The following is a 24147-nucleotide window of genomic DNA, read 5'->3' on the forward strand; positions in this document are numbered from 1 at the left end:
TCGTACCTACCACTGAGCCATCGGCAGGCCGGTAGGGGATTTAACGGTTCAACCAAAGTGTGACGCAAACGATGATATTAGCGCCTATGAAAACTTTCCCGAGCGAGGCTTCCGCGTCTGGTAATTAGGTGACGCGTAATGACTCAACTCGGTTCGGTTGCAAAAGCCACGTAGTCGCAGACGTCAGCGAAAGCAATCAGCTTCGAAAACCGGTCGGGCTTTTTCTTTCTCCCCCCCCCCCCCCCCCCCCCCCGGCACGAGTTCTTCTCGCGGTAACGCTCTTGAAATGCGGCGTAACGCTTCCTCACATTAAGTTGCTCGCCTGCGCGTGTCATGGCACCGAACACATAGGTTCGCCCATTGCGTTCTTTTTTTCTCTCAGAACGTTTAGGCTAGGCCGGGGGAGCGAGTGCAAACTATACAGTAGCCGCGCGGAGAAGCATCGATCGTCGGAATATTGCCGCTGCTCAAGCAGATTGTCCAACAACAACGAGCGTGCTTTTGTTGGCGTGCTTTAAAGATCACAGGCGGCAACTCTTCTCGGCGCAGCAGCCGTCGTCGCGACTTCCTAAAGAAGGAGGCACAATCCCGGAGAAGTAGTTCTTGATCGGGCCCTCCTCGATGATGCCGACGGGCAAGTCCCTGGCGTTGTTGTTGCCGTTTGTGATGGACGCCATTGGCCACGACGCCCGCCCGAGACGGTTCCTTTCGCCGCTCGCGCATGAACACCAACTTATCGAGCTGTCCCGTCGGAGCGTCGCAGGCGATGAAGAGGAAGTAGCTTAAAATGTAGCTCCACACCACGACCGCGAAGCATTGGGATACCTGCACGGTTGGGGCGACAGTGAGCGTGGAACTGAGTTGCACGAAATTTTCTCTCGATAGCATTTTCTTGCAATGAAATCTAATCCACTTTGCACATTGCAGCGGATGAAAGAAAATCAACCAAATTTATCCTGGTTGACTGGTTCAGTTTACTCTTGAACACGCGTTTTTTTTTTTTCTGCAGAAATATTTGCACTCATGAAAGAACAATGACTACGCTCATTCTCAAGTAGGGTTATGAGTTGCACTTCATCGAAAAATACCGACGCCTGCACTGCACTGTGCTTTAGCACTTTCACTAGTGAATAAAAAAGTGTATCACCATGCTTACAATCATGTGTTTTGTGATACTCCATAGAGAGCCTCAGTAAACAGCAATTCGTTTCACTGCACACATTCCTGCTATTATTTCAAATAACACGCAGTAGTTGTAACACGCAGTAGTTGGCACGAACAACAGACACAATCTGGGCTCATATCAATCCTACATAGTCATCGAAACGATCGTATAGTGTAGTCAGTTAGAGAGGAGTCCCCAACCGCAATTTGTCTCTACACCAAGTTTAGCTCGCCGCGTTCTGGGCAAACCAGTTTCACGTTATTGCTAATACAGTACGACACTTTCAAAGCTGGAAACCTCTTTCAAGTATTGGAGCCCTGCATCCGCAAGCAGATGTCCCTCTCATTTCCGGGATTTCCCTTACGTCATGTAACCGTGTCTTTTAGGCTAAGATGCATGGTGAAAGAAAGCGCGGCTCATCGTGACGTGCTCGTCGCAAATGAGAATCCTCGGTTGCCGGAGTTACGATTAACAAAACAAATACAGTTTTACAGATTCGCGCATGCAAGCACCCTATACACAGCTTGATAGTGAAGTCAGAATGAAGCGCAAACATAGTACAAGTTTTTTTTTTTTTCGAGATTTATTAAGCTGTGCAACCTGTGTCAGTCATAATACTTCACTAAATTGCGTCGTGTGCTTCTCCCCAAACTGACTATCAGGCTGAGTTGCTCAATTTCAATGATATAGTGTTCTACCACTGAAGTCACTTCATGGAGCTAAAATACTACTGCGCTTCTAGCAAAAATTAGTTGAGCCTAGGTTAGTATTCAAGTTGCCGATATCGCAACGTTAGATAGAGGCAGCCATAAGTCCCTTCCCATTAGACTCACCAGCGTGAAGTGTGAGAAGAAGACACGTTCCCTGGCGATGTGGTACATGAGGATGAAGAACGGCGAGTGGATGAGATACACGCCGAACGACAGCCGGCTCAGTGGCACAAATCCATTCCAGGACAGAAAGCGGTTGACGATTCCTGCGTTTGTTCCAAGCAAAAAAATACTCAGAATGCGGAATGCAATATAGAAGGTGAACCCGAGTTGTAACATACATACATTCCTTCAGATCGTGATTCGTCATTTATATAACTGGGCTTTATTATTACGTCAGAAAACGTATAGAAGCAACATTGTCCTTCATTCTTGGTGTTATCTTAGAACTATAGTTGTTTGTTCACTCTTCAACTTCAAATCATACTTAAATCAAAGTTACTTTTTTTTTTTTCCTTTTGCAAGAAAAGCCCTTGCCCACAACCAACACCATTTCATGGGCTCGCAGCTTTACTTCCACTAAATATTTGTGAGGACTTTCACCCGGCCGTAAATACGCTCATAAAGCGAAAAATGAACTATTCAAGCCGGAAATTTTGTAAACATCCGTGTGTTCCAAATGACTGACGTGCGCAGACTTATTAAAAAATGTGCACATCCAGTACATTTCACTTCGCCCTTAGTTCTGCGTTGAACGCAATGTTTGCGGGGGAGACATGGATACGAAGAGCCGTGTCTACAGGTGGCCGTAAAGCGGCGAAATGTTTATGGCACATTGTTTCCTGGTGCAACTTAGTCCTAATATTCTTCGGATGTGTTTACTCACAAAATGGTGGGCGACCGAAAAGCACGAGCTGAACTTGGGAAAGCAGCCGCACGTGCTACGGATACGTAACAAGTTTGCAGCGAACGACTCCAGAAAACACAACTTCGAGGCGCCATTAGCTATCGAAGCTAATATGCGAACAAAGAAGCTGCTTGAGATTGTTTTTCAAAGACATTTTGGATCACCCGATAATTGTGAAACGCGCACTTGATAGTCTAGTCCTGCGGAGTCAACCGCAGGACTAGGCTATTCGAAAAAAAAAAAAGAAAGAGTCCATTTACTTTTTTTTTTTTTGCGAGTCGTGACTTACCAAATATATAATTCCCTTTTTCCCAAATATATAATTCCGAAATATATAACTCTCTTTTGGAGATTATACTCTCTTCGGAGAGTTGTGGGAGGCGCGACTCTCTAAAAGAGAGCTAACGTGCATCTTTAAATAGATTACATGTGTGGCAGCAGGTCAGGGCTCACGAAAAAGAGTAACAGGTACTCTTTTTTTTTCTTCGTTAGAGTGTATATACTTAATGAGAAACTAAAACACACGCATGTGAGTTTACACTCCAGTCATGTAAACTTACCTCCTCTGCCAGTAGAGCAGGTGAAGACAAACCACGCCACACAAATAGACCACAGGATACGGTCAGTGAAAGCGTAAAACATGCGCTTGGACTCGGCAGCCCGTTCACTGCTTCGGTACCACTCGATCTTCATGAACAAGCAGTACAGGCCACAGAACAAGCTGATGCACCACAGAGACGCCTGGATCATCTGTGTAGAGTCAGCATGGACGGAATTAGTTACCGGAAGGAAACCACGAAAGGTAATTTGGAGGTAGGGAACAAGAGGCAATGACGACTCAGGGCTATATTGAAAATAAGTAGTATTACCCTATTCCCTGTGCCGCCAGTTGGCAACAAGTGCTTTTCTTAAGGATCACCGAGGTAAGCAATTTTGGTTTATGTTTACAGCTATGGCACACAAACTGTGTTTTGTTTTTGGAATATCACCTGCCATAAGTCGTATTGGCTTTGGTTATTATGTCGCAGCAAGTAACGTTCTTTCTTTACTCAAATGCAGTAAATGATAAACGAAAGCATCTTTACAGAGTTTCGAGGCAGTTCGCTAACTATGGCTCGACTCACCTTTGAAATTTTTGTTTTTCCGTATTTCTCGACGAGGAGGAATGTTAGGCATCCGGAGAAGTAGCAGACGCCGTGGTAGAATGGAAGCATGTAATAGTGGTTCAACGTGTCCATCACAGTACTGCAGAGAAAAGAAAAGTAATAAAGAAATTACTGAAATAGCTAGTTGGCTCTCATAGGCTGTTTTGAGACAAGACTGCGCGAAAAACACATGTGCGTAGAAAACAGCAAGCGCTATGAAATTGCGGAGCGTACGGGATTATTGAAATAACGAACTGTGAGGTGGCCTCGAAAGTACACATAATAGTGCCACAACCGCAACCAGGCTACACTTCTAAGCCCCGACTGCTTTAAGGTGGGGATGGGACTTCGTTTAAGCAAAAAATTCGATTTTGAGATTTCGCAATCATCTGACAGAGAATTTCTTTGTCTTTCATAAAATTTGTCACATTTTGGTGCTCCCGGTTTCAAAAAAAAAATTTTTTTGGTCCTTTTTTTTCGGCACGATGACAGCAAATGTGGGTGTAACCCTACGTAATCTCTGCGTTTTTCTCGAAACAACATTTTCGGAGTTTGTGTACCATTTTTGCAGGAAGTGTCAAGCATAAGCCAACAAAATTTTTCACACGTGGTAGCTAGTGGTATTTACGTAACTGGAACTAAGGTCAGTAGCCTAGGTGCATTTGTATATTTTTAGTATCAAGAAACCCTTTCACATGTGGAAAGTGTCATATATTGACGAACGTAAAAAAAAACAACAAACCCAGTTTTTGTTGTACTCTCATAATTTTAGTTCCACTTCTGTAAAGCTTTGGTACCTGCCCTTGTACAAAATTGCAATATTCTGCAGATAGCTGATCTTAAGATAAAAAGTACACATTTAGAAAAACTAATAAAACAAAAAACACTAAATACAATTTAAAACTAATATTGAGCTCCAATGCAGCGTGTGTCTATCTTTAAAATTCCTTGCAAATCGTATAGCCATAGCTTTTATTACCAGTACTGTACAGCCAAATTTTTAAACTCACTTTCAAAGTCTCACCCCACCTTAATTATCCCCTTGGAGTCACCTTGTGTCGCAGGACAACTGCACTTCATTACAGGGAGAGTTCCAGTGCAGCACCCTCTTTTGAGTCATTATAATCGTCTCCTTATCTAAAACAATGGCAACTTGAATCCCGTCACGTAGATGACTAGCGGTTATGACGATACCTGCCTTAAGTTATTCGATCACGACGGCTGTCACAAAAAGACTAGCACTTACCCGAACTCACTTGCCACTGGCACAAGGAACGGTGTCATGTTGGTCCCATATATCTGCCAGGCAGCGATGCCGCAAGACACGAGCGATAACACACTGAAGATTAACGCAACCAGCCACTTTCTCCTGCAAAGAGATTAGAAGAAAAATAACTGCTGATGCGTTGCGTGTGAAGTACACGCGTCCCTCAGGGAAACGGATGCACAGTAAACATATCTGCTTCTATCTAAACATGCGAAAAAACTCAGCAATAAAAAAATTCTAACTTTGCAGTAACAACTTGCACACAAAAACCCCCATGGACGCTGTGTATATAGAAGCCAAAATGTCCCTGCATGGAACATTGCGCAATTTTGCGCTATTTTAAACTAAATGTATCGAGCATGCACCAAGACTTATCATTCGATAGTCGGCGTTCTTGTTGTCTGTTTTCCCTCTCTTGTGTCCGTGTATGCACGCCTGACTTTTCTACGACGGAGAAAACAGTGTGTTCACATTATTGTCAAAGTACCGCAAGCATGAAAGAGAATTGAATTCCATGACCTCATCGCTGACTCCAATTCTAAATAACGTGTTCTGCATCAACGCACGCTGTATATAAACCAAAAAATGGGCTTTTCCAATATCAGGATGTTTTAGTACACCAGATGAAACAGTCAGTCGCTCGTGCAACAATAGGAGGGGGTAAATGAAGTTAGCACTTGCATGAAGTAGCAGAGATTAGTCGAAGCAATTGATGTGACTGCGGTAAGAATTTAATGTGATCGTTCATTCACGTGGCTACACTGTTTGTTGAACAGTTCTCAGTTGGTCATCAATCACTATGCCTCTACTTGCGCATCAGTTTGTGTTTACTGATCTAACGACGGCGAGACACTCCGTTATTCATTGTCGCAGACTGCTCGGCTACAGTCTATCTCCACCTTTTCACAGCAGTCATAAGCTTCGCCACGCTCACCGTACACCGCGACCACGTCAACGTGAATCTCTTTTGCTTCGGCTCCTTACGAACGCACAAAGCCAATCACTGCTCGTGTTAAGCGGACTTTCTCAATGAACGCAAAATTCGCTTTGTGCGTTTGCCCCACAGATAATATTAATTGTCGCGGTTTTACGCCCCAAAGCCATGGTATGATTATGAGGGACATTAATACTTCATTTTGAGCGAGTTGGTTCATTGTAGGTTAAGGGAGTAACAGCGCGAACACACACCCACAAGAGAGACCCCCTCATTTTAAACTATGCTTTTTTGATTAGAATCACTAAAAGACCTGTACCATTAATGGACTGTTTCTTGGCACCGCACGCAATCAGTGAAAATGTTTCTGCTAGTCTGCCTTCCAAAGATATATTCAAATACTTACGTTCTAAACACCAGGATAATTATCAGCGCAACCAGGAAGAACTGGTAGTCTGCAGAAAGGTACCACAGGTGAGGCATGGTGGACTAGAACAGAAAACAAGAGAAACTGCGTTGTCAGAATGGACAGTGCAAGATATACACGGTACAGCACGTGCAAAACTTTCGTTGGGTGATCTCGTCCGAGGCACGATAATTTTGCTTATTGTTTCTTTTTCTTGCAGCTAGTACGCGTTTGTTTGCTGTTTATCTCGTCTTTTAAGATTTCTTTTATCTGTCTTGCCAAATTGCACTCATATCCACCACGGCCAAAAGTGATGCTTCCTCTGCCACTCAGTAAAGAACACTGCTGCTATTGTAAGCAAAGGTGAACGTGCACGTATCCCTCAACTTAACAATGAATTCAGGAAATAGTAGCTTTAAGGCGCGCACTCACCACTTCTTCGTCCGCCCTCCAGTTACGCAGCTGAAAGAGCAAGTCCCACCAGTGCTTGCGCATTTCGGCGTAGAATTTGTTGTAGAATTCTTTCGAGTTGGGTCCCGTCGCTATCAGCGGCAGCAGGTACATGCACATGATCATGAAGAAGAGTGGGACGGTGGCCCTGCGAGTCGAAGAGAATTGTACTTCGATTGAAAAGTCAGCGCATCGAGATATCCGCACATGAACGTTTGAAGCTGAAAAGGCACAGACAATACTCAAATAACAGAAATTTAATTTGCTTAGGTACTCACACCGCTGAAATCAATTCCTTATGAAGCATTATTAATACACTTATCTTACTTTATTTTGCGTGCATTTTTTACGCAATGCGCCACGTGAAGTTAAGATTTTCCTTTAGCGCAAGATGTCAATAATTTAATCTCTCAATATTTCATACAATTCTCTGGTAAATATTACTGCTCATTTTTGCAAATATAATTCTGATATCAATTCAGGCAGTTATTTCTAGGCGCCAACCTTAAGAGAAAAGTATGCGGGTTGGCATCAGTTCACTGAAATTAATATTGAGCAATGAGAAACGGGTCATGAAAAACTCTTCCACGTAGTTAACTGTGCGCAGTTAATTTGAAAACTAACAGGTCCATTAATAATGCAGCAGCGCGAATCAATTTTTTATACTGCTTGCCAAATCTCATTGCTTTTAAATATATGCCTAACCAAAAAAGCGAAAAGTCTTCCAACCTCTTCTCCTTAACTCACCTTATGTACCTTCTGATGATTGCCACCACAGCCACGACAACTCGGTTGCGCTTTTGTTTGCTGAGGGTGTAGTACAATAAAAATCCACTGTAAAAAAAAACAAGAAAAATTTATAAGTGAGCCAGATGTGAGCACCGTAATTTTTTTTAATATTGCGGGCTTTGATTTCTACGATAAACACAAAGACAACGTGATATATCAAGATGCGACCCAACTAATCAATCTCTCGAATATTTCGACAGTAATGTGGTAAAAAGGTTTCTCCAATGAGGTTAATAAAAAATTACGGAGTGGAAGCTCTCGAAACTTCTTACCGGCAGAGGTGAAGCCAGCACTTGTTCCTACTTTATCTCAGAAACGAAGCCTTGGGAGAGGGTCCGTTTGAAAATCACGTGCCTCTATTCTGTTAATGTAAGTGCTAGGGTAATTATAGAATAAAATATGGTTGTTTCCGAGGAAAGTAACGTCTTCCGATCAGCATTCATGACGTGATACCCAATAAAAATTGTCAAGACTTGCAGGATTCTCGAGGAAACGAGTAACGCGTCGAGTAATGGGGTTCACACCGAGCAGTATTGGTCCGGGAAAAAATGCCATCTTAAACTTGTAGAGCGTGTGAGGAAAAAGCTCCTTTTTCTTGGCTGTAAGCTAACATTTTATCGAGCTCCTCGTAAGATGGCGAAGACCGGTCTTCCCTTTGATCCCATAATTTACACTCCAGCAAATTGTGTTTAAACCTCCCTGTTTTCTGCCAATTTATTCTTACAGTAATCGCTGGAGGCTTACCTGAAAAAGAAGAAGCTGTCCACAGCCAAGTACCCAGCCGTCACAATCAGTGTTTCCCAGTGCTCGAAGTAGTGAAGGGCGTTCACAAGCCTCGCTGAAATAAAGATAACCGCAGTATATTGTGAGAAGAGCGTTTCAATGCTCATATTCATGTTCGTATGTATAACAAAACAAAGCAATAGTAAGGTTAAATTTAAATGTACTCATACCGCGGACCGCGAATGCCGACAGTAATTTAGCCGCACCACTTCATCATGGCTAATACATGACGTGCCGCTCAAAATGTTTTGGCATTCACAGCCCTGTTTGTGTCCACAGTTCCTCTCTTGTTACACTTGTTTTCTTAAACGCCAGGAAAACAGTTTAGCGTGGCTGAACAGAAAGTACTGACAGAAATGGTTAAATAGCAAGGTTGGTAGTGTAGGCATTTAATATTCTGAATCGTTGAAAACTGGAGATAACCGTTTTCTCTTTTCCCAGTACTACTGCACTCCTGATAACAGTCAGCGTAATTTTCTGAAAGTACACTTTAATAGTCTCAACGCGTGTAATAAAGCTTTTACAGTTGCTCACGATGACGATAAATGCCGCAAGAAGGCTTACTTATGTTTTCGGTGATTGTCCCGTAGGAATGTCCAAGGCAAATCCAGAAGATGCTGAGGAAGCGGATGCCATGCATGAAGCGGTACGAGTAAGTTTCCGAATCTTTGTCCTTGTTGACGCTCAGAATGAGCCTTGTGTTTGACAACGCTGAGAACGCCACAACGCACCTGTATGGAACACCTAGAATAAAAATTAAAAATGCTGTTAAAAGCTGCTTTAAAAATGATTTGATAGACTACACAGTACAATGTTAATATAGTTGTAGTAATATGAAGAGAAAATTGATTTCTAGGTTTTCAATTAAATAACGTCAGAATTTTCTTCAATCAACACATTTTTCGACCCCCAAAGCACTTTCAACCCCTAAAGCCATAATAACGTGAAGAAAGCCCTTGATGTTCTCTTTTCGCCCTAAAAATTGATGACGTTATTGTATCTGTGGAGTTCGCCATGTTATTCACTGCAAACGAAAATCTGCTAATATTCACCGCTATTTTGCAGTTATGAAAGGGCAAGTTGGTTGTTTATTTTTGTACCGACATTTGAAGGAAATATTAATGCATCTGCAAGTTTTTCAATTGAAACGCAATATTTTTTTTAATAGAAATACTCCGAGCATATTTCCGTACCGTTTTTGCATCTCTTGTCCCAGTTTTCCGTGAGCAGCTCAAAGCCCGTAGCCGCAACAATAACTGCCGCGAGGACCGCCAAGTAACCTCTGAAAAATCATGTGAGTGATGTAGATAAAATTGCACGGAAAAAAATCTCTCATGTATTCATTATTCACTTGGGTAACTCTAATACAGCGTATACTACAGCAATGTACAATTGTAACAATACATCAAATCAGCGTCCGCACTATTTCTCATATCTCATGACCATTTGTAAATTATTATTACATTATCATCAATATAATGTTCTGTGTGCCTTCCGGTGCGTACGAGTCTGTGACGGCTCCTCCATTCTATGTCGACACGACATTATCACATTCGGCGTATTCTCACCTGTGTAGGTATGAAATGCTTAAAATTTCAGCTAGAAAAACAAACGCACACGAATACACTTACATTATCCAGGCTTGTGTCTTGTTGATCCCTTCATCCTCGTTTGTCACGCAGTTCTTCACGACAATTTTGGCCACGTTTCCCATTACTGCAATAGAGAGTCCCAGACAAACAGTAAGTATCAGCGGAGTAGAACATTTCTTGCGTGGATGCGCGCAAGAGCACGTAAAGCCGTCTTCTTTCTTCAATTGCACAAAAAGCTATTTTTACTGTTGTCATCGGGAAACCTTCCTCTTTTACGTATATGTATAAGGATTTAGTTTGAACTGATTAGGATTCAGAAAGCGAAAGAATCAGTGCAATTACTTGCAGCCTCACCACAAACTTTCGTGTAGGAGACATTTTGAGGCAAGCACAGTGTCTACGAACATCTCTATGTATTTTCTATTCGTTTTGAAGCCACATTCCTGCTGACACCGCCTTTAGGCCAGTCGACAAGGCTGGAAAGGAATTTCCGGCATCGCAAGCAATGAATCAGTTTAAAACATTGCTCTATGCTCCATCCAGTTTTTCAAGTGGTGTCAAGAGGAAATTCTGTATTGCGTATACTCGCATGTTACCGCGGCACGCGCCCGCGCAAACACAATCGTAAAAATGCAGGTGTACGTACGTGTTTTGGCGATGTTGGTAAGGTCTTTCTCGTTACATGAGTTCACGAAGCACATGCCGAGACGTAGACCAGGCAGCCTCTCGTCCGTCACGTAGGAAGTAAAGTTTTGGGCCTAATAATAAAAAAAAATGAAAAGATGGTTCAAAAGTAGGAAACAAATTCAGTGTGACAAAAAGGCTGCCAGAACTTCCTTGTAGAGGGCTAAGGAGGACTGTCTTAATGTTGCCGTCGACCTATAGCGCACCCGAGCGTTTTCGAAACAACATGGCTTGCTACGTCGTTATGCATAAAGTGCTCTTAAATGGTCAATAGAAATGGCAATGCATCGTTAACTAGCTCGCCTTTAAAGGAACCAATGATCGAATGCGCATGTTCTGCGGACGTATACTGTTGGAAATCTCGTCAAACAGAAACTCAGCATCCCGTTTGTGAAAGGTTTTCGTTGAAAGCAAATTGGAGGGCCGCCTTTGCACTCCGTCTTCCATGAAAACGTCGTGTATTCACATAGCGTCATCTGTGCAGGGTGCACGAAACGTAACAAAGGCATTTCGTTCTCGCTATTCCTGTGTGACATCGTTTCGACGTGACAAAGCAGTGGAACACTCATTTTCAAATCGTGGTTTGTCGTACGGCATATCGTTTCAATCTTCATTAATTTAGTGCATTCCTTCGTCATCGTCGAGAAGCTGCAAGGGCGTCATTTAACACTTATTGCCCATGTTTACTCATTCCTATGTCCACGAGCTAGCTTTTCATTATGTGGCACCTCTAAACACTTTCTCTCTTGTAAATTGTCAATGAACACAGCTGCCGCAGATGTCGCTCATCCATTGCAGACATGAGGAAAAGAATACTTTGGGCACATTCAGGGTCATGCGCTGCGCCGTGTGATAACAGAATAACTGCTTTCAGCTTTAACACAAGTCGAATAGTCGAGTGCTTTTTCATAGAACCAGTTTTAGCGAAAAGAAAGAGGGTGGCTTGGTGGGGCGGATACATTGTTTTTGAAGCCCAAGATTTACCTAGCACTAAAAACGAAGCAGGACAAGATGAGCACGAAGCGCACAAGACAAGCATTCTGTTTCCTCGCTTGTTTATGTTCAAATTTTTCTCCTTTAGGCAGAGCGTAATAAATCAGAGCAAATAACCCCAACTTTCACCTCAAGTCGTCCTTTGAACCGCGGCAAGCAAGAAACTATGCAGTGCGAGACGCAACTGCACTTTATGACAAATACTAGGGAGAGCGGGGTTGCAAGCGCAACTTTAGCTACGTAAAATCACTGTTGTTGTCTATCCGACTAAACACTAGGAAGTGCGCATCACGCCCTCATTGATAGACTAAATTGCGTCGCACTCAGACGGAAATAGTCATTTATAGACGGACCAAAGGCAGTGCTTAGTCCCTAAGGTTCATGCTGGTGCTTCTCACTACTACAGCAGATAGGCAAAATTTCTTTCCCCGTAATCGGACTGCGAGAAAATAGTGTGTTTAAACAATGGTAAACAACGACTAATGCATTCTGGTGGAGCTTATACGTAACTTCTCGATCCCGTGCAAGGATGCATGCTTGTCTCATTCTACTATCACGCAGAGGAGATACGCTTGTCCTTTATAGGATTATTGGGCGAGAATATTTATACCGGGTTCGCACAGCCCTCCAGCGCACCGTTGCGCGATTTACCCTCAGAAATTGGACGCCGGCAACGTAAGAGTGTCGTCCAACGTCACCGGCGTGCATTTCTTGCGGAGAAATTGATGAATAAATGCTGCCTTATGGGAACAGACGCCGGTGGTGCCGTGAAGATGGCAGGATGCAAGGGAGCTGTGATGGCTGTGAGAACCATTGCTAACAGATCCCGCCGTACAAGTTGAGATGAACCAGCTGTATGTCCCCCAAATTATTGTTGGTTGTCAGAGCTCAGCTTATCCCTGAACCTCCCCGGCTTCATACAAAGAACCTTTGCTTTTGTTAGAGTGAAGCAGTTTCGTCGCGTTCACGACACTGCGCACGCCGTCAGTGCGGCCGCCATTTCATGCTGCGCGAAAGCATTGCACAACATAGCGGCCCATGTAATTAGCGAATGACGGCAACTCCGCCATGCAGTGCATTCCAACTATGTAAAATCAGCGCTGTGCTCTTCCGGCGAAACTGTATAAGCGCTTCGCGACGCCGGGTGACGCTGCGCCTAATGTAGAAAATACCGTTGGCATTTCGCGCTGCTTCTCGCCTTTTTAAAGACCAGTTAGGGCTAATATTAGTTAAGTTTGTGTCGGCTTAGCATTCAACCTGCTAGCGTCGCCATAATCTTTTGTTTTAGAGTGTTAGATCAGAAATTGTGTTGCTATTCTTTAGATCAGCCCGATGCGTTCTTTTTTTTTTAACTTGCGGCATAGAACGTAAGCGGAGCCTGACCGCATCCTTAGGCGTCTCACGGCACCTGTCAGACGAAGGACGTTTCTGTTCTTCTTGGTGAGGTTCACAAGTAAACAAAAATCTCCTTTGACTGATGGTGCTGATGATGATTTCTCTTCAGTAGCGAATATTTTATCGGTATGGTCAGTACATTTTAAGCTTCATGTTAGCATTATGGCTTATTGCAAGAGTTTTTGGGTCCTCCTATGCCCAACATCTGTCAGGCAAATTTCATCACAAAGCATAGCCTTATGATTAAGCTACAGGAGACAGGAACGAATGTTCCTATTTCCTGCAGAATAAATATAGATAATACTAAGAAAGAGGAACCATGAGGTAAGTAAAGAATATGCTCACCCTCCTGTGTGAGTAGAAAAATGCGGGGAGTATGTCGCCAATGAAGGAGTGATCGTCGCCGAGGGACACGTGAACGTTGCAGTACTGGCCCCGCACTTTCACATCGCCGTATTCGTCTCGCACAACTGTTTCGATGCACTCGTCGTAAGCGCCCAGGTCTGCCGTGGAAGCCTGGAGCATGCCGTTCGGGTACTTGGCCGTAGAGTCAACCACTGCATAAGTATGTAGGTAACGAAACGACCACTTAATGAAAACCTAAGCGTCGGGACTGCTGGACAAAATAAACTCACACGACTCGAGACAAAGTCGCGCAAAAGAGCAGCCGGTTATGTAGACTCAGTTTGCAGAAACAAAATGTGCAACAGGCTTAGCGGTGCATAGCTCCTTGAATAAGGCACCTCGTAAGTGTATATCGCTCTAGTTTAAGCACATTGACGTAGGCCGCTGTCCCGTCCCGCTAAACACAGAAAAGCACAATGTTGAGCTATGTAACTATGGTTAGGCGCGCTAAAAACGGCAAGTAATTATATACTTTATAGAGTGATCCCCAACTGTCGTGGGAACATTAGCGGCTTGTTCGAGCCTTAGTCGGAGAGGTAAACTTCAGTTAAATATAATGGCCGAGCTGTGGAGGCTTCAGCGCTGAAAAATCATACAATACACAGCGTCATACCCTGCTCTCGACCACACACTCCTGGTATGCAATAGAATCTCACAGCAAGCGTTGCGTTTCGCGGTAGAATCTCAGCTACCCGCCTACCAGACGTTAATCCATTCTACGAAAATTATGTCTAATTTGCTACGGAATAAGTGTGGCTTTAAAATGAAATGCAAGGTGTCTCTGTTGTAGAATATAACCAGATAACACTCACCTCTCATGGCCCACGGCTCGAGCTCCTGGACTGCGCGCATGAACTTCAGCATGCCGAGGCTACATTCCATCGATATATCAGCTTGTAGCAGCTTCCGTGTGAGCCCATTGCCCATGGTCGACATGATATACTTAATCGTGGCCTTCAAGTTTTCGATAAACTTCGATTTGTGTGGTCCATGCGAACTGGCAGCAGTCGAAGATGGCTCTTCTGGTTTTGTGTCCGACGCACTACTGGTAGTGGGGCTTGTCGCGGACATCTTGGCTTCCGTTCCCATCGATTCAAGGAGAGCAGTTGACCATGTCGCCCTCGAAGAAGTAGCCAATGTGGCAGCGCGTCCATTTTCACTGGGTGAAGAGCTAGCAGTTTCCGTGAAAACAATTGGTGCAGGTAAGCGCACACTACTGGACTGCGAATGGTGAAAAGCTTTCTCAGTCCCGACAGAAGTTGAGGCAGCCGTTGGATTCCAAGAGCTCAGGACTCTAGTCGGCTCAGCACCTGGAATGCCGGACTGCGGGACTATGGTAGCGCATTTTGCGGTATGTGTCCAGTAAGACAGCAATAGAATGAGTAGGCCACTGTAAACAGGGAGCCTAGCTTGACCAATTTTTCGAGATACCATCACCGGTTCGCAAGCAAGCGAGCCCGCAGTTGGATGAAAATTTTCAGTGATAATTGATTTCAGTGGGGCAACTAATTCTTGTGTGAAGCGACCCGCTGGACGAGCATTCAGAAGTTTCCGAAAGTTCGGTGAAGAGACTGGCAATTCGTTCGAGCTTTTCAACGAAACCCAAAATCTACACCTCGTTGGTTCACTGTCCTTTAGAATGAAGTGTCTTGTCTAAAGCAACACTGAAAAGGAACACAGACGGTTCAGTCCCGGTAGCGCATCGAGCCAACCACGTGAAGCGTATCGCAGGCTTGTTTCGGCTACTAAAGTTTCCGGAGAACCATACCCGGCAGTTATAACCGAACCGCCCCTCTCCCATTTTTCGTTTCTTTTCCCCCTGACACTTCTGCACGTCACCACTCGCGTGTATGACGTCACTGAAATGGCGACGCTACAGCTGCTAGCGGACATCGGGGGCTTTTTTCTGAAAAGAGAGCGAAAGTCGCTGTTTCATCCCGAGGAGGAGGGCGGGCAGGAAGAAGAACGACCATTGACCGTGAATGCCTTCGACATCGGTGCTTCCATGGCTAAGGCGGAGAAGGTAAATGCACGCAAACACAAAAAAAAAATAAATAAAAAGGAATGGCCGGCAGGCGAACCGGACTCGTAATAACAGTCATCGAAGGGTTGCGTGCTGCCAAACCCTTTTTTTTCCCGTCTCGGTGGAAGACGCCGCTCACGTTCTGACGACGGTGGGCGACGCCGCGCTGACGAGCGAAGTAAATTCGAAAGCGGAGGGTGTCGTTACGTCGCTGTAAATTCCGGACCACCTTCTGGCGCGAAGCGTAGCAGCGCTGCCTTGAGAGGGAGAGAGTATGGAGGTCAAGCGAAAGCAGAGAGAAACATCGCGCGAGAGAAACGAAACGTCTTCAGATACTTCGCCAAGTCTCAATGCGCTCCGTCCAACACCCTTTTGCTTAACCGGATGGCGACAAGGCACGAGTGCAAGAGGGAGGGAAGGGGGATCGCTTGCCAGTTTGGCATCTGGCGCCGTTTCGCCGCTCGAATCGTTCATCGCGCGTGCGCTTCCAGCGAGCCATCCCAACGTCGACAAAGCGTCGGGGGACGCCGCCGGCAAGGAAGAAGCGATTTTCAGCGCGGCCTGGGAAGAGCGCGTCCGGCCGCAGCAATTACATAATAGAGAGGCCCGCAGTGACGTAGAATGCGCGTTGTCATGACGTCACTTCGAACACAGCCGCCACGCCCTCTCTCTCATGATCGCCTGTGTTCTCTCCAGCTCCTTTATTGTTTTGCACGGTCGCATGTTACCCACGGTAATGATAGAATCGTATAGAAATCATCTCCTCTTTCTTGCTTTCTCCGGTTCCGCAGCGCCTTGCGGATTCGTGCTTGAGGTTGATGGGCGAACGAACCCCTACGCTCGAGTATACGCGGTGATGGCGTTGTTTTGTCTTTTTATTTATGGTGCACAAGATTGTTCGCACGTTTCCTTTTCCTTGTGTCGACAGAGAAACTCTTTCTTGGCAAAAACACGCGTGTGCCTGAACAGAACAACAAAGGCACCAACTCCGTGATAGTAAATGGAGAAGCCCAGTAATAGCTTGTTGTGTCTATAACATCATTGCTTTCGCTGCGGACCTCGGTGGCTCACATCTGTGGGTTCGGTGCGAGAAACTTTCTGAATAACAAACAGTAGTAAGAGTAACGCAGGCTAACATAGCTTCACAGCTGCACGATACTGTTTCCACTGAGTCCAGAATGTTTAACCAAGCGTTATTCTTCCCGCCTTGAGGAAATGCATACAATCCTAAGACGCCACACGGGCTCTTTTGGGCTTATAACTGTTGGCTTATTACCGTGTAGTTGTTGGTAGCAGAAACTTGAGGGTACCTCATCAACCGTTAATCAATGTTCGTATTCTTCTGTAAGTACATTGTAAATCGAGTATTATTTTCATGACACAAGAGTATTAGAAACAGATTATTATACTTAAAATAAAATATATTACAGCAGGTGCTAGCGGCTAATTTTCGATGAATGCTTCAAAGTATTTCACAAAAGTTGACTAACAAAATAAGGTATGGATTAAACTACACTCCGATACATCGCCTATAGTTTAACAAGGAACGTAAATTTAAACATTTATTGCACTGCAGCAGGAAGACCTGTTACTTTACTGACTAATTGAGTCGCTTACGAGGCTTGACGGGCCAAACCGTAACTGCGGCTATGAGAGACGCCGTGACCGAGGGCTCCTAAGTAATTCTGGCTACCCTGTGTCGATTAGCGTGAACCTAAATCTCAGTACGATTATCCTCCCTTATCTGCCGCATAACTTTCTTCTCTCTTTCTCTCTCTAAACATCAGTACACGAGCGAATTCCTTCCGAAAGGAAAGTGGCCGTCACGGATGGGGATAGAACCTGTGTCCAAGTTTTCAATAATTTTGCGCATTAAGCTGCGTTCTCACTATTCACCTATTTCGCAGAATTGTATATTGAGAAACTAATTCAAAGAAGGTCAGTGATAAACTGTAATTTCTCGAGTCGATTTTGCTAGCTGCATATGCTATCTCATGCGTCAATAACTTTTTCTTGAGGAGATAAGACATGATACGGTTATTGACATTGACATGATACGGTTATCGTCAGTGTTTACCCTGAAGGCCTAAATTGAATTCCTGTGAGTGCAAATAAACACGGAATTTTTTGTTTGTTTGTTTGTTTTTGTAGCGGCTAGAAACGTCACTTATGCTTTCCTCACGCATTCGAATCGTGAAATTCAACTCAGTTACGCCCCAGAGCTGTTTCTTGAGCAGAAAAGGCCACAACCTGAACACAACGCTTTAATAACAGCTATTTCGTTCGTAAGGGGACGGGGTCCCATTAACTCAATTTCGAAACGTTACGTTTTCCTTTGTTGTGCAAAGGTAACCGAACTGCGCATTGTTAATAACTTCGAGCCTGCATCTTCCTCTGATTCCTATGTGTTGCTTGGATTATTGAGTGGATCAGTCGCATGATGCACATCACTTTTAAGCAGGGCTGGTTGGCTTAGTGAAAAGCAAACCCAGGGAACACCCCATACGACGGGACGAGTAACACGGACAGGACGCGGGCCTGTATTCCGAAAAAGAAAGCTGTTAGGCTAGAATTGTTCGTCATAAGAAAAGCATTAGCGTAGCTTGCACTAAGTCGCGCAAGGCTGGGTCACAGCAGAGCTGGTGGGCACCAAGCTGCTCAAGGCTTGGCTACGCTTTTGCCCTCTCACCTCTCTCTTTCCTACCCCTTGCTGTACTATACTATACCTGGCTGTGCTTTCTCTCTTTTTTTTCCTTTTTTTGTGTCTGTTTCTTTCTATCTCTTTCTGTCTGTGTCTATTTCTCTCTCTCTCTTTCTTTCTCTCTTTCCCTGTACTCGGTCTTCGCTCCTCATTTCCTTTCCCCCCCCATTTGCTATAATATACTATACAAGGCTATGCTATGCACGGCTAGTTTGCCTGCATAGCCAAGCGGTTACGACGCTCGACTTCGGATCGTGGGCACGCGGATTCGAATCGTGCCTCACCAAGACATTTTTTTCACAAAGAAGTTCTCGCTTTTCTTTCTTTCTATATCTTTCCTTTTATCTCTCTTTCTTTCTTTTTTTTCTTTCTCTCTCTCTGTACTTGTTCTCTCGTCCATCAGAGTTATTGCATCCCACGCCGGACAAATCGGCGCACGTGTTCTGGCAGCGAAGCAGAAGAGGACCGAATAGAGTGCGTGCCAGTTCATGATGGCGATAAATATTCTATCTACAACACACGGCAAACCTCGAGCATAATAGCTCTGCTATAAAAATCAAAGCCAGTTCCACCTCAAGTGAACGCTGTATACGGACTGCGGAGCATTTATTCGCTTGTGTTTCCTTTATTTTTATCTTGTGCTTAGCTGCTCTTTTCTGTAGTGTGTTCCTTTCTTGTGTTTATCTACTGTTTTTTTTTGCTCTTTTTGGTTCTTCTCGTGTGATTATGTGATAATTTATATCATTTTTCGTTATTTTCTTGGGATCATTTGATTTGTTTTGCGATTATCTATTTTTTGTTCTATGGTCTCTTTCTACAGTTCTTCTACTGTTTGCGGCTCCGAGCGCGGTGCGTCTAACTCGCGGCTCTGGCGTTTCGCCTCCGCTTCTCTCTTTCGTAGATCAGTGTATATCTCCCGACGCTGGCGTTTCGCTGTCGCTTCGCTGGCTCGGGCAGACGAATTAGCCCTTCGGAGACGCTGACATTCACGGGAAGCAAGCGCTGGCGTTCCGAACGCGCCGCCTGCTCGGCTTATGTGTATCAAACGTGGGACCTGCGTGACGCTAATGCGAGACATCAGGCGCCGACAGGGCGGTCTCTTGAACTGTACCGCAGTTTTAAAAATATCGTCAAATTCTGTCACTAGATGCTCAAATATGGCGAATGCGACCATTCATGCAAATTAGCACTTACGAAAGAGGAATTCGGACAATAGGCGCTAGGCTACCTATGTTCGCTATTTTACTTGTCCCATCGTATGCACTGGGCTTTCCATGATTGCTTATACTTTCTACAAGTCTTCCACTGCTCTTACGTAAACAATACCGTTTCTAGAAGTGGCTGACGTTTGTTACAGCGTGTTAAACACAGTGTGGCTTCTGTGCGCAAAAATAAATAAATAAATGAATAAATAAATAAATAAATAAATAAATAAATAAATAAATAAATAAATAAATAAATAAATAAATAAATAAATAAATAAGAGCTACAGATTTGCAACCTTCTCTAAACGTACCCTTGAATGTCGTTGAATACAATTATTGTTTTAGTCAATAGAGGATAACTTTTTTATTCCTCTGACTGCGTAGGTGTGGATGCGGCAACCTCTGAACGAGGCTGGAAAAGGATCGATTAGAAGGAGAGTCTGATCAGGCCTCACCATGTACAGATAATGCAGGTTAAGTGTATATAAAGCGGCCATTCGATGTGTACTGAACCTTAAGTGAATCAACTACAAGTGTACTTATCACACTGCGAGTTTCTCAGAAATTTTCGTCCCGTCTGTTACAGCTGCGCTGCGTAATAGCCTGTTACTCCCTCCGCCAGCGAAAACAAAAAATCACAGTTTCGCCTCAAAGGTGAAGCAATGAATGCCATAGCCACAAATTATAACGTTGTACGAACGAAGGCTAGCAGCAAACTCTTTTGGATACGATCTCGCGTAACTCTGCACTTTATGCGTGGCTTTAACTGACTCAACGTCGTAAAGGCCAATGAACGACGGAGCTGAGGGGAAGCCTCAGCGAAGAAATGCAAACTGGTGCAAAGCTAGGCGGACTTGGTCGTGGTTTAGCACTGAAGGAACCTCCTCTCCGTCTGATCACCTGCATGTCTCCAACCTCCAATTCGCCTCCCTCCTCCACTAACATCCGCTCTGCTATGTTACACTCTCCCTCCTCCTCACCCTCCTTTCTACTTTCGACCCCATGCTATACTATACCATACATGGCTATGCTATGTATGGTATAGCGCGTGTTTCTATGTTCTTACGTGTCCTCTTCGCGCAGTTTAAACTTGTCTGCTGAATCTATGAACCAGCCAGCCCAACAACATGCCATACGTCTGCGCTTCTTACGCGTTGTCTTCTTCGCGCAGTTTAAATTTGTGTGCTGGACGATACTACAGCAATAGTGGTATAATGCTGTCAGAATTCACTGCAGACAACGCGTTAGTCTTCGTCACGTATCACCCTCTACGAAAGCTAGACGAAACTGTCGAATGGGCCTCGCCAGCCGAAGAGCTCGGTGGTGATGCCGCGGATAGTGCCGAATCCTTGTACTATGGCGATAAAAAAGAAATGTGAACACTGCGGAATCTGCGCACTCCGCTATTCGAGTTTGTTTTCAAGCGGTTGTAACCTGGCCGGTAAGAAAAAGATACGATAGGTTTAACGTCCCAAAACCACGATATGGTTATGAGGGATAACGTCGAAGTCTGGGTCAGTTGGTACATGACGCTGAGGCAAAAACCAGTCAAAAAAAGACGTCCAGTCCTTGTGTGTGTCACTTCTTCCCCTTGGCCGGCGTCTTTTTTTGACTGGTTTTTGCCTCAGGGTTATGAGGGAGGCTGTAGTGGAAGGCTTCGGGTATTTCGACCACCTGCACTTCTTAAACGTGCACCTAAACCTAAGTACACTGGCCTCAAGCATTTCCGCCTCCATTGAAAATGCGGCCGCCGCGGCCGGGATTCGATCCCGCGACCTTCGGGTCAGCAGTCGAGCACCGTAACCACTGGACCACCGTGGCGGATCTGGTAAGAAAAACCACTATAGTTCCCCATGATTCATTCAAGGACAACTCTAGCGTATTTTTTTGCTACCAATGTAAGATTGCGATGAAAACAAACGCGAGCTGCGGCGGCATTTCTTTTAATCGCCCGAAGCCGGATTTCCCAATACGGCGCCAACATGAGCGTTAGAGATCTCATCTTAGCGAAGGTTACCTAGAAAGGAACAAGATACATAAATAAATAACTCGAGGGAAAGCCAAAGGTGTTATCAAGAAGTGCCAGACAATTGCACTCACGCTGGCCTACCCTGCTCGAAAACGATTCCGCGTAGGAAGATTGTACCTTGTGGTTACTGAACCCTGCAGCAAGAGGACACAGGCCAGAGATGAGGCTGCCACTAATGGTTTTGCACAATGTGCACGCGTGCAACCAAAGTGGATGACTAACGACAACTGGCAAACCGCGGAAAATGCCCAGCCCAAGCAAAGTGCATGCGCTGCTGCGGAAGTGCCGGTGGCAGAGGTGCACGCCGCAGCAAACACAACGTAGTTTCATGCAGCGATTTACTTGGTCTGATTATGGTATAGGTGGCCAGGAATGAACATGCGGCGGAGGTATACACGTGTCTAGTTTCGAACAGAGGTATCACTAGCGCAGCCAGAAATTCTTTTCGGGCATGCTGCTTTATGTATGTTTGTGCGTGCGTTGCGTTTGTATGTGTGCGTGTACATATACACACGCAAAATGGAACGATTTCGGAATTTCGGGGGAGGCAGGGGTTGATCTCTGCACTAGTGAAAGGTATGGAAAGTTGAGTTTAATAGTAAGTACGGAAGGTGCGTTGAAAACCATCGTAGAATGAATTGCTCTTGCACAAAAGGCTGGAAAATCTACTCTGTACTTTCTTTGTGTGTGCGGCTTATGGTGTGGAGCATTGCCACTTCTCACGAGGAAGCCTGTACGGCTCCGCATGAATCTGTGTCTATTTTAAGTGCGGAGCACTTTAGCGGCTAAGGCTGTCGTCTCAGGTGTCATGTCATCTACTGTAATTTCACGTCGTTGCTTGGCGTCACGCGGGCAAAACCGTGCATAGCATTCCCATGTATAGCATAGCAATCTATAGTTTAGTGTAGCAAGGGGCCGGGAAATGGAAGTGAGGGAGGGGAGAAGTGATGTGAGTTTACGGAGGATTGAAATGAGGAGGGGAGAGGGTAAGCATAGCGTACCCATGTGTGGCGCACGCAGGCAAAACCATGCATAGCATAGCCATGTAAATTATGGTACAGCAAGGGGACGGGAAAGGGAAGGGTGGGTGAGGAGGAAGAGGAAAAGGAGGAGGGGAAAGGGCGCCACTGCATCACAAGTGAGCGTTTACCTTCCCGCCATGAACGCCGATCAGGCTACACGTTTGGAACGACAGCGCTTGCTTGCCCGTGAACGCCAGCGTCGACGAAGAGCAGGCGAATCACTGCTCCACGATCCCTACAGCTTTCAGGTTGAGTTCAGCTGCATAGTTGCTTTATTTATTAAAAGGCCCAACGAATTTCATTAAACATTTTCTAGACTAACCTTTTTTTTCTCGGTAATTATTCAACCCCACCGAGATATCAAGGTGGTGAGTGGGAATGTCAGCGACAAGCAACACGTAAGTGCAATTGTGATCACCGCGGTGACCTCTTCCAGCAGGCTGTTATACAACCAAATCGAAAGAATGTCAGCATTGCGCTGGATTGCAGCGGCACTGGGCAGAAGTCACTCATAAGGGCAATAAATCGACATAGCTTGTGTTAAAATAAATGGACAAAAGTCGCACAGCAATGCCATTATAGAATTTATGCCCGTAAAGAATGTACTGTTGCGGCACACGCGATGAGTTGCAGCTCAAGAACTCCATCTTTCCTGTTGATCACTCTTCTAATTCTTCAGTCTGCAGACGTATTAGACATTAAATACATTGCGGCGTAGCCGTAAAATCTCGACGCAACGCCTCGACTGCTCCCTTTCTTTTTTCGTGTTTGTTTCTTTGCGTTCCCCTTATTCACTTGTCGTATCGAACTAAAGTGTATGTTAATGAAGCTACGCCACACTGTTGTGGAAGCTGAGCAATGCCCCTTCTGTTGAAAAACAGAGATGAGGCATTTCGTATACGCGTCGTGGCAATTTCGAAATACGTCCTTACAGAACTAACCCCAAGCGTAGAGCCTTGAGGGTCTGGCATTCTTGAGCAAGAACACGTAACCTTCGTCGAAGCCGTTGAGGAGATGTCTGCTCGAGTGCCATTACTAATATCATCAGAGATTGCTTCGTACAAGGTTGCTGACTTTATTACAGAAATAACTTTAGACAAACCGTGCACGTTCGCGAAATTCCCACCTGATAACCCAATGCGAAAGGCAAGCGTGCGTGCTACGCACCTCAAAACTGTCGTCGTATACCAGTACGTGACAGGACGTTACCCGGAAGATTTATCGCTGTGTGTTCAAGAGAAGCAGCTTGCGTATCGCCAGCCGCTACATATCGCTATCGCGATGGAAGACGCGTGGCCAAGCGGAAGGAGCTCCAACGGAGAAAATTCTTGCGTGGCGAGGGTTCGTGCGGAGAAAGTACGTGTAGCTCTCACGCGATGCGCAGCTCTAATTAGTTGTGCTTAGCGTCAATGTTCGCCATTACCGATGCACGTGTGTGTGTGTGTGTGTGTGTGTGTGTGTGTGTGTGTGTGTGTGTGTGAAAGAGTAAGCAACACCGGCACTGGCTTGCATATAAATTTGTATTTTTGTAGTAAAGAGAAG

The 24147-nt window shown here is 44.9% G+C and overlaps 1 protein-coding gene across 1 annotated transcript; it reads right to left on the reverse strand.

Moving 5' to 3' along the window:
- Positions 1-372: 372 nt before the first annotated feature.
- LOC119394253 (nose resistant to fluoxetine protein 6) lies at positions 373-14693 on the reverse strand. The gene is made up of 15 exons (XM_037661543.2): positions 14438-14693; positions 13566-13777; positions 10795-10906; positions 10188-10272; positions 9750-9838; positions 9121-9300; positions 8518-8611; positions 7732-7818; positions 6967-7132; positions 6535-6617; positions 5174-5296; positions 3907-4027; positions 3343-3532; positions 1999-2141; positions 373-825 (listed from the first exon to the last, which is right to left on the reverse strand). The coding sequence occupies exons 1-15, from the start codon at positions 14559-14561 to the stop codon at positions 388-390; spliced, it is 2247 nt and encodes a 748-aa protein (XP_037517471.2). The 5' UTR covers positions 14562-14693; the 3' UTR covers positions 373-387.
- Between the last annotated feature and the right edge of the window lie 9454 nt (positions 14694-24147).

Source organism: Rhipicephalus sanguineus, chromosome 1 (assembly GCF_013339695.2).
Source record: "Rhipicephalus sanguineus isolate Rsan-2018 chromosome 1, BIME_Rsan_1.4, whole genome shotgun sequence".
NCBI classification, from domain to species: Eukaryota; Metazoa; Arthropoda; class Arachnida; order Ixodida; family Ixodidae; genus Rhipicephalus; species Rhipicephalus sanguineus.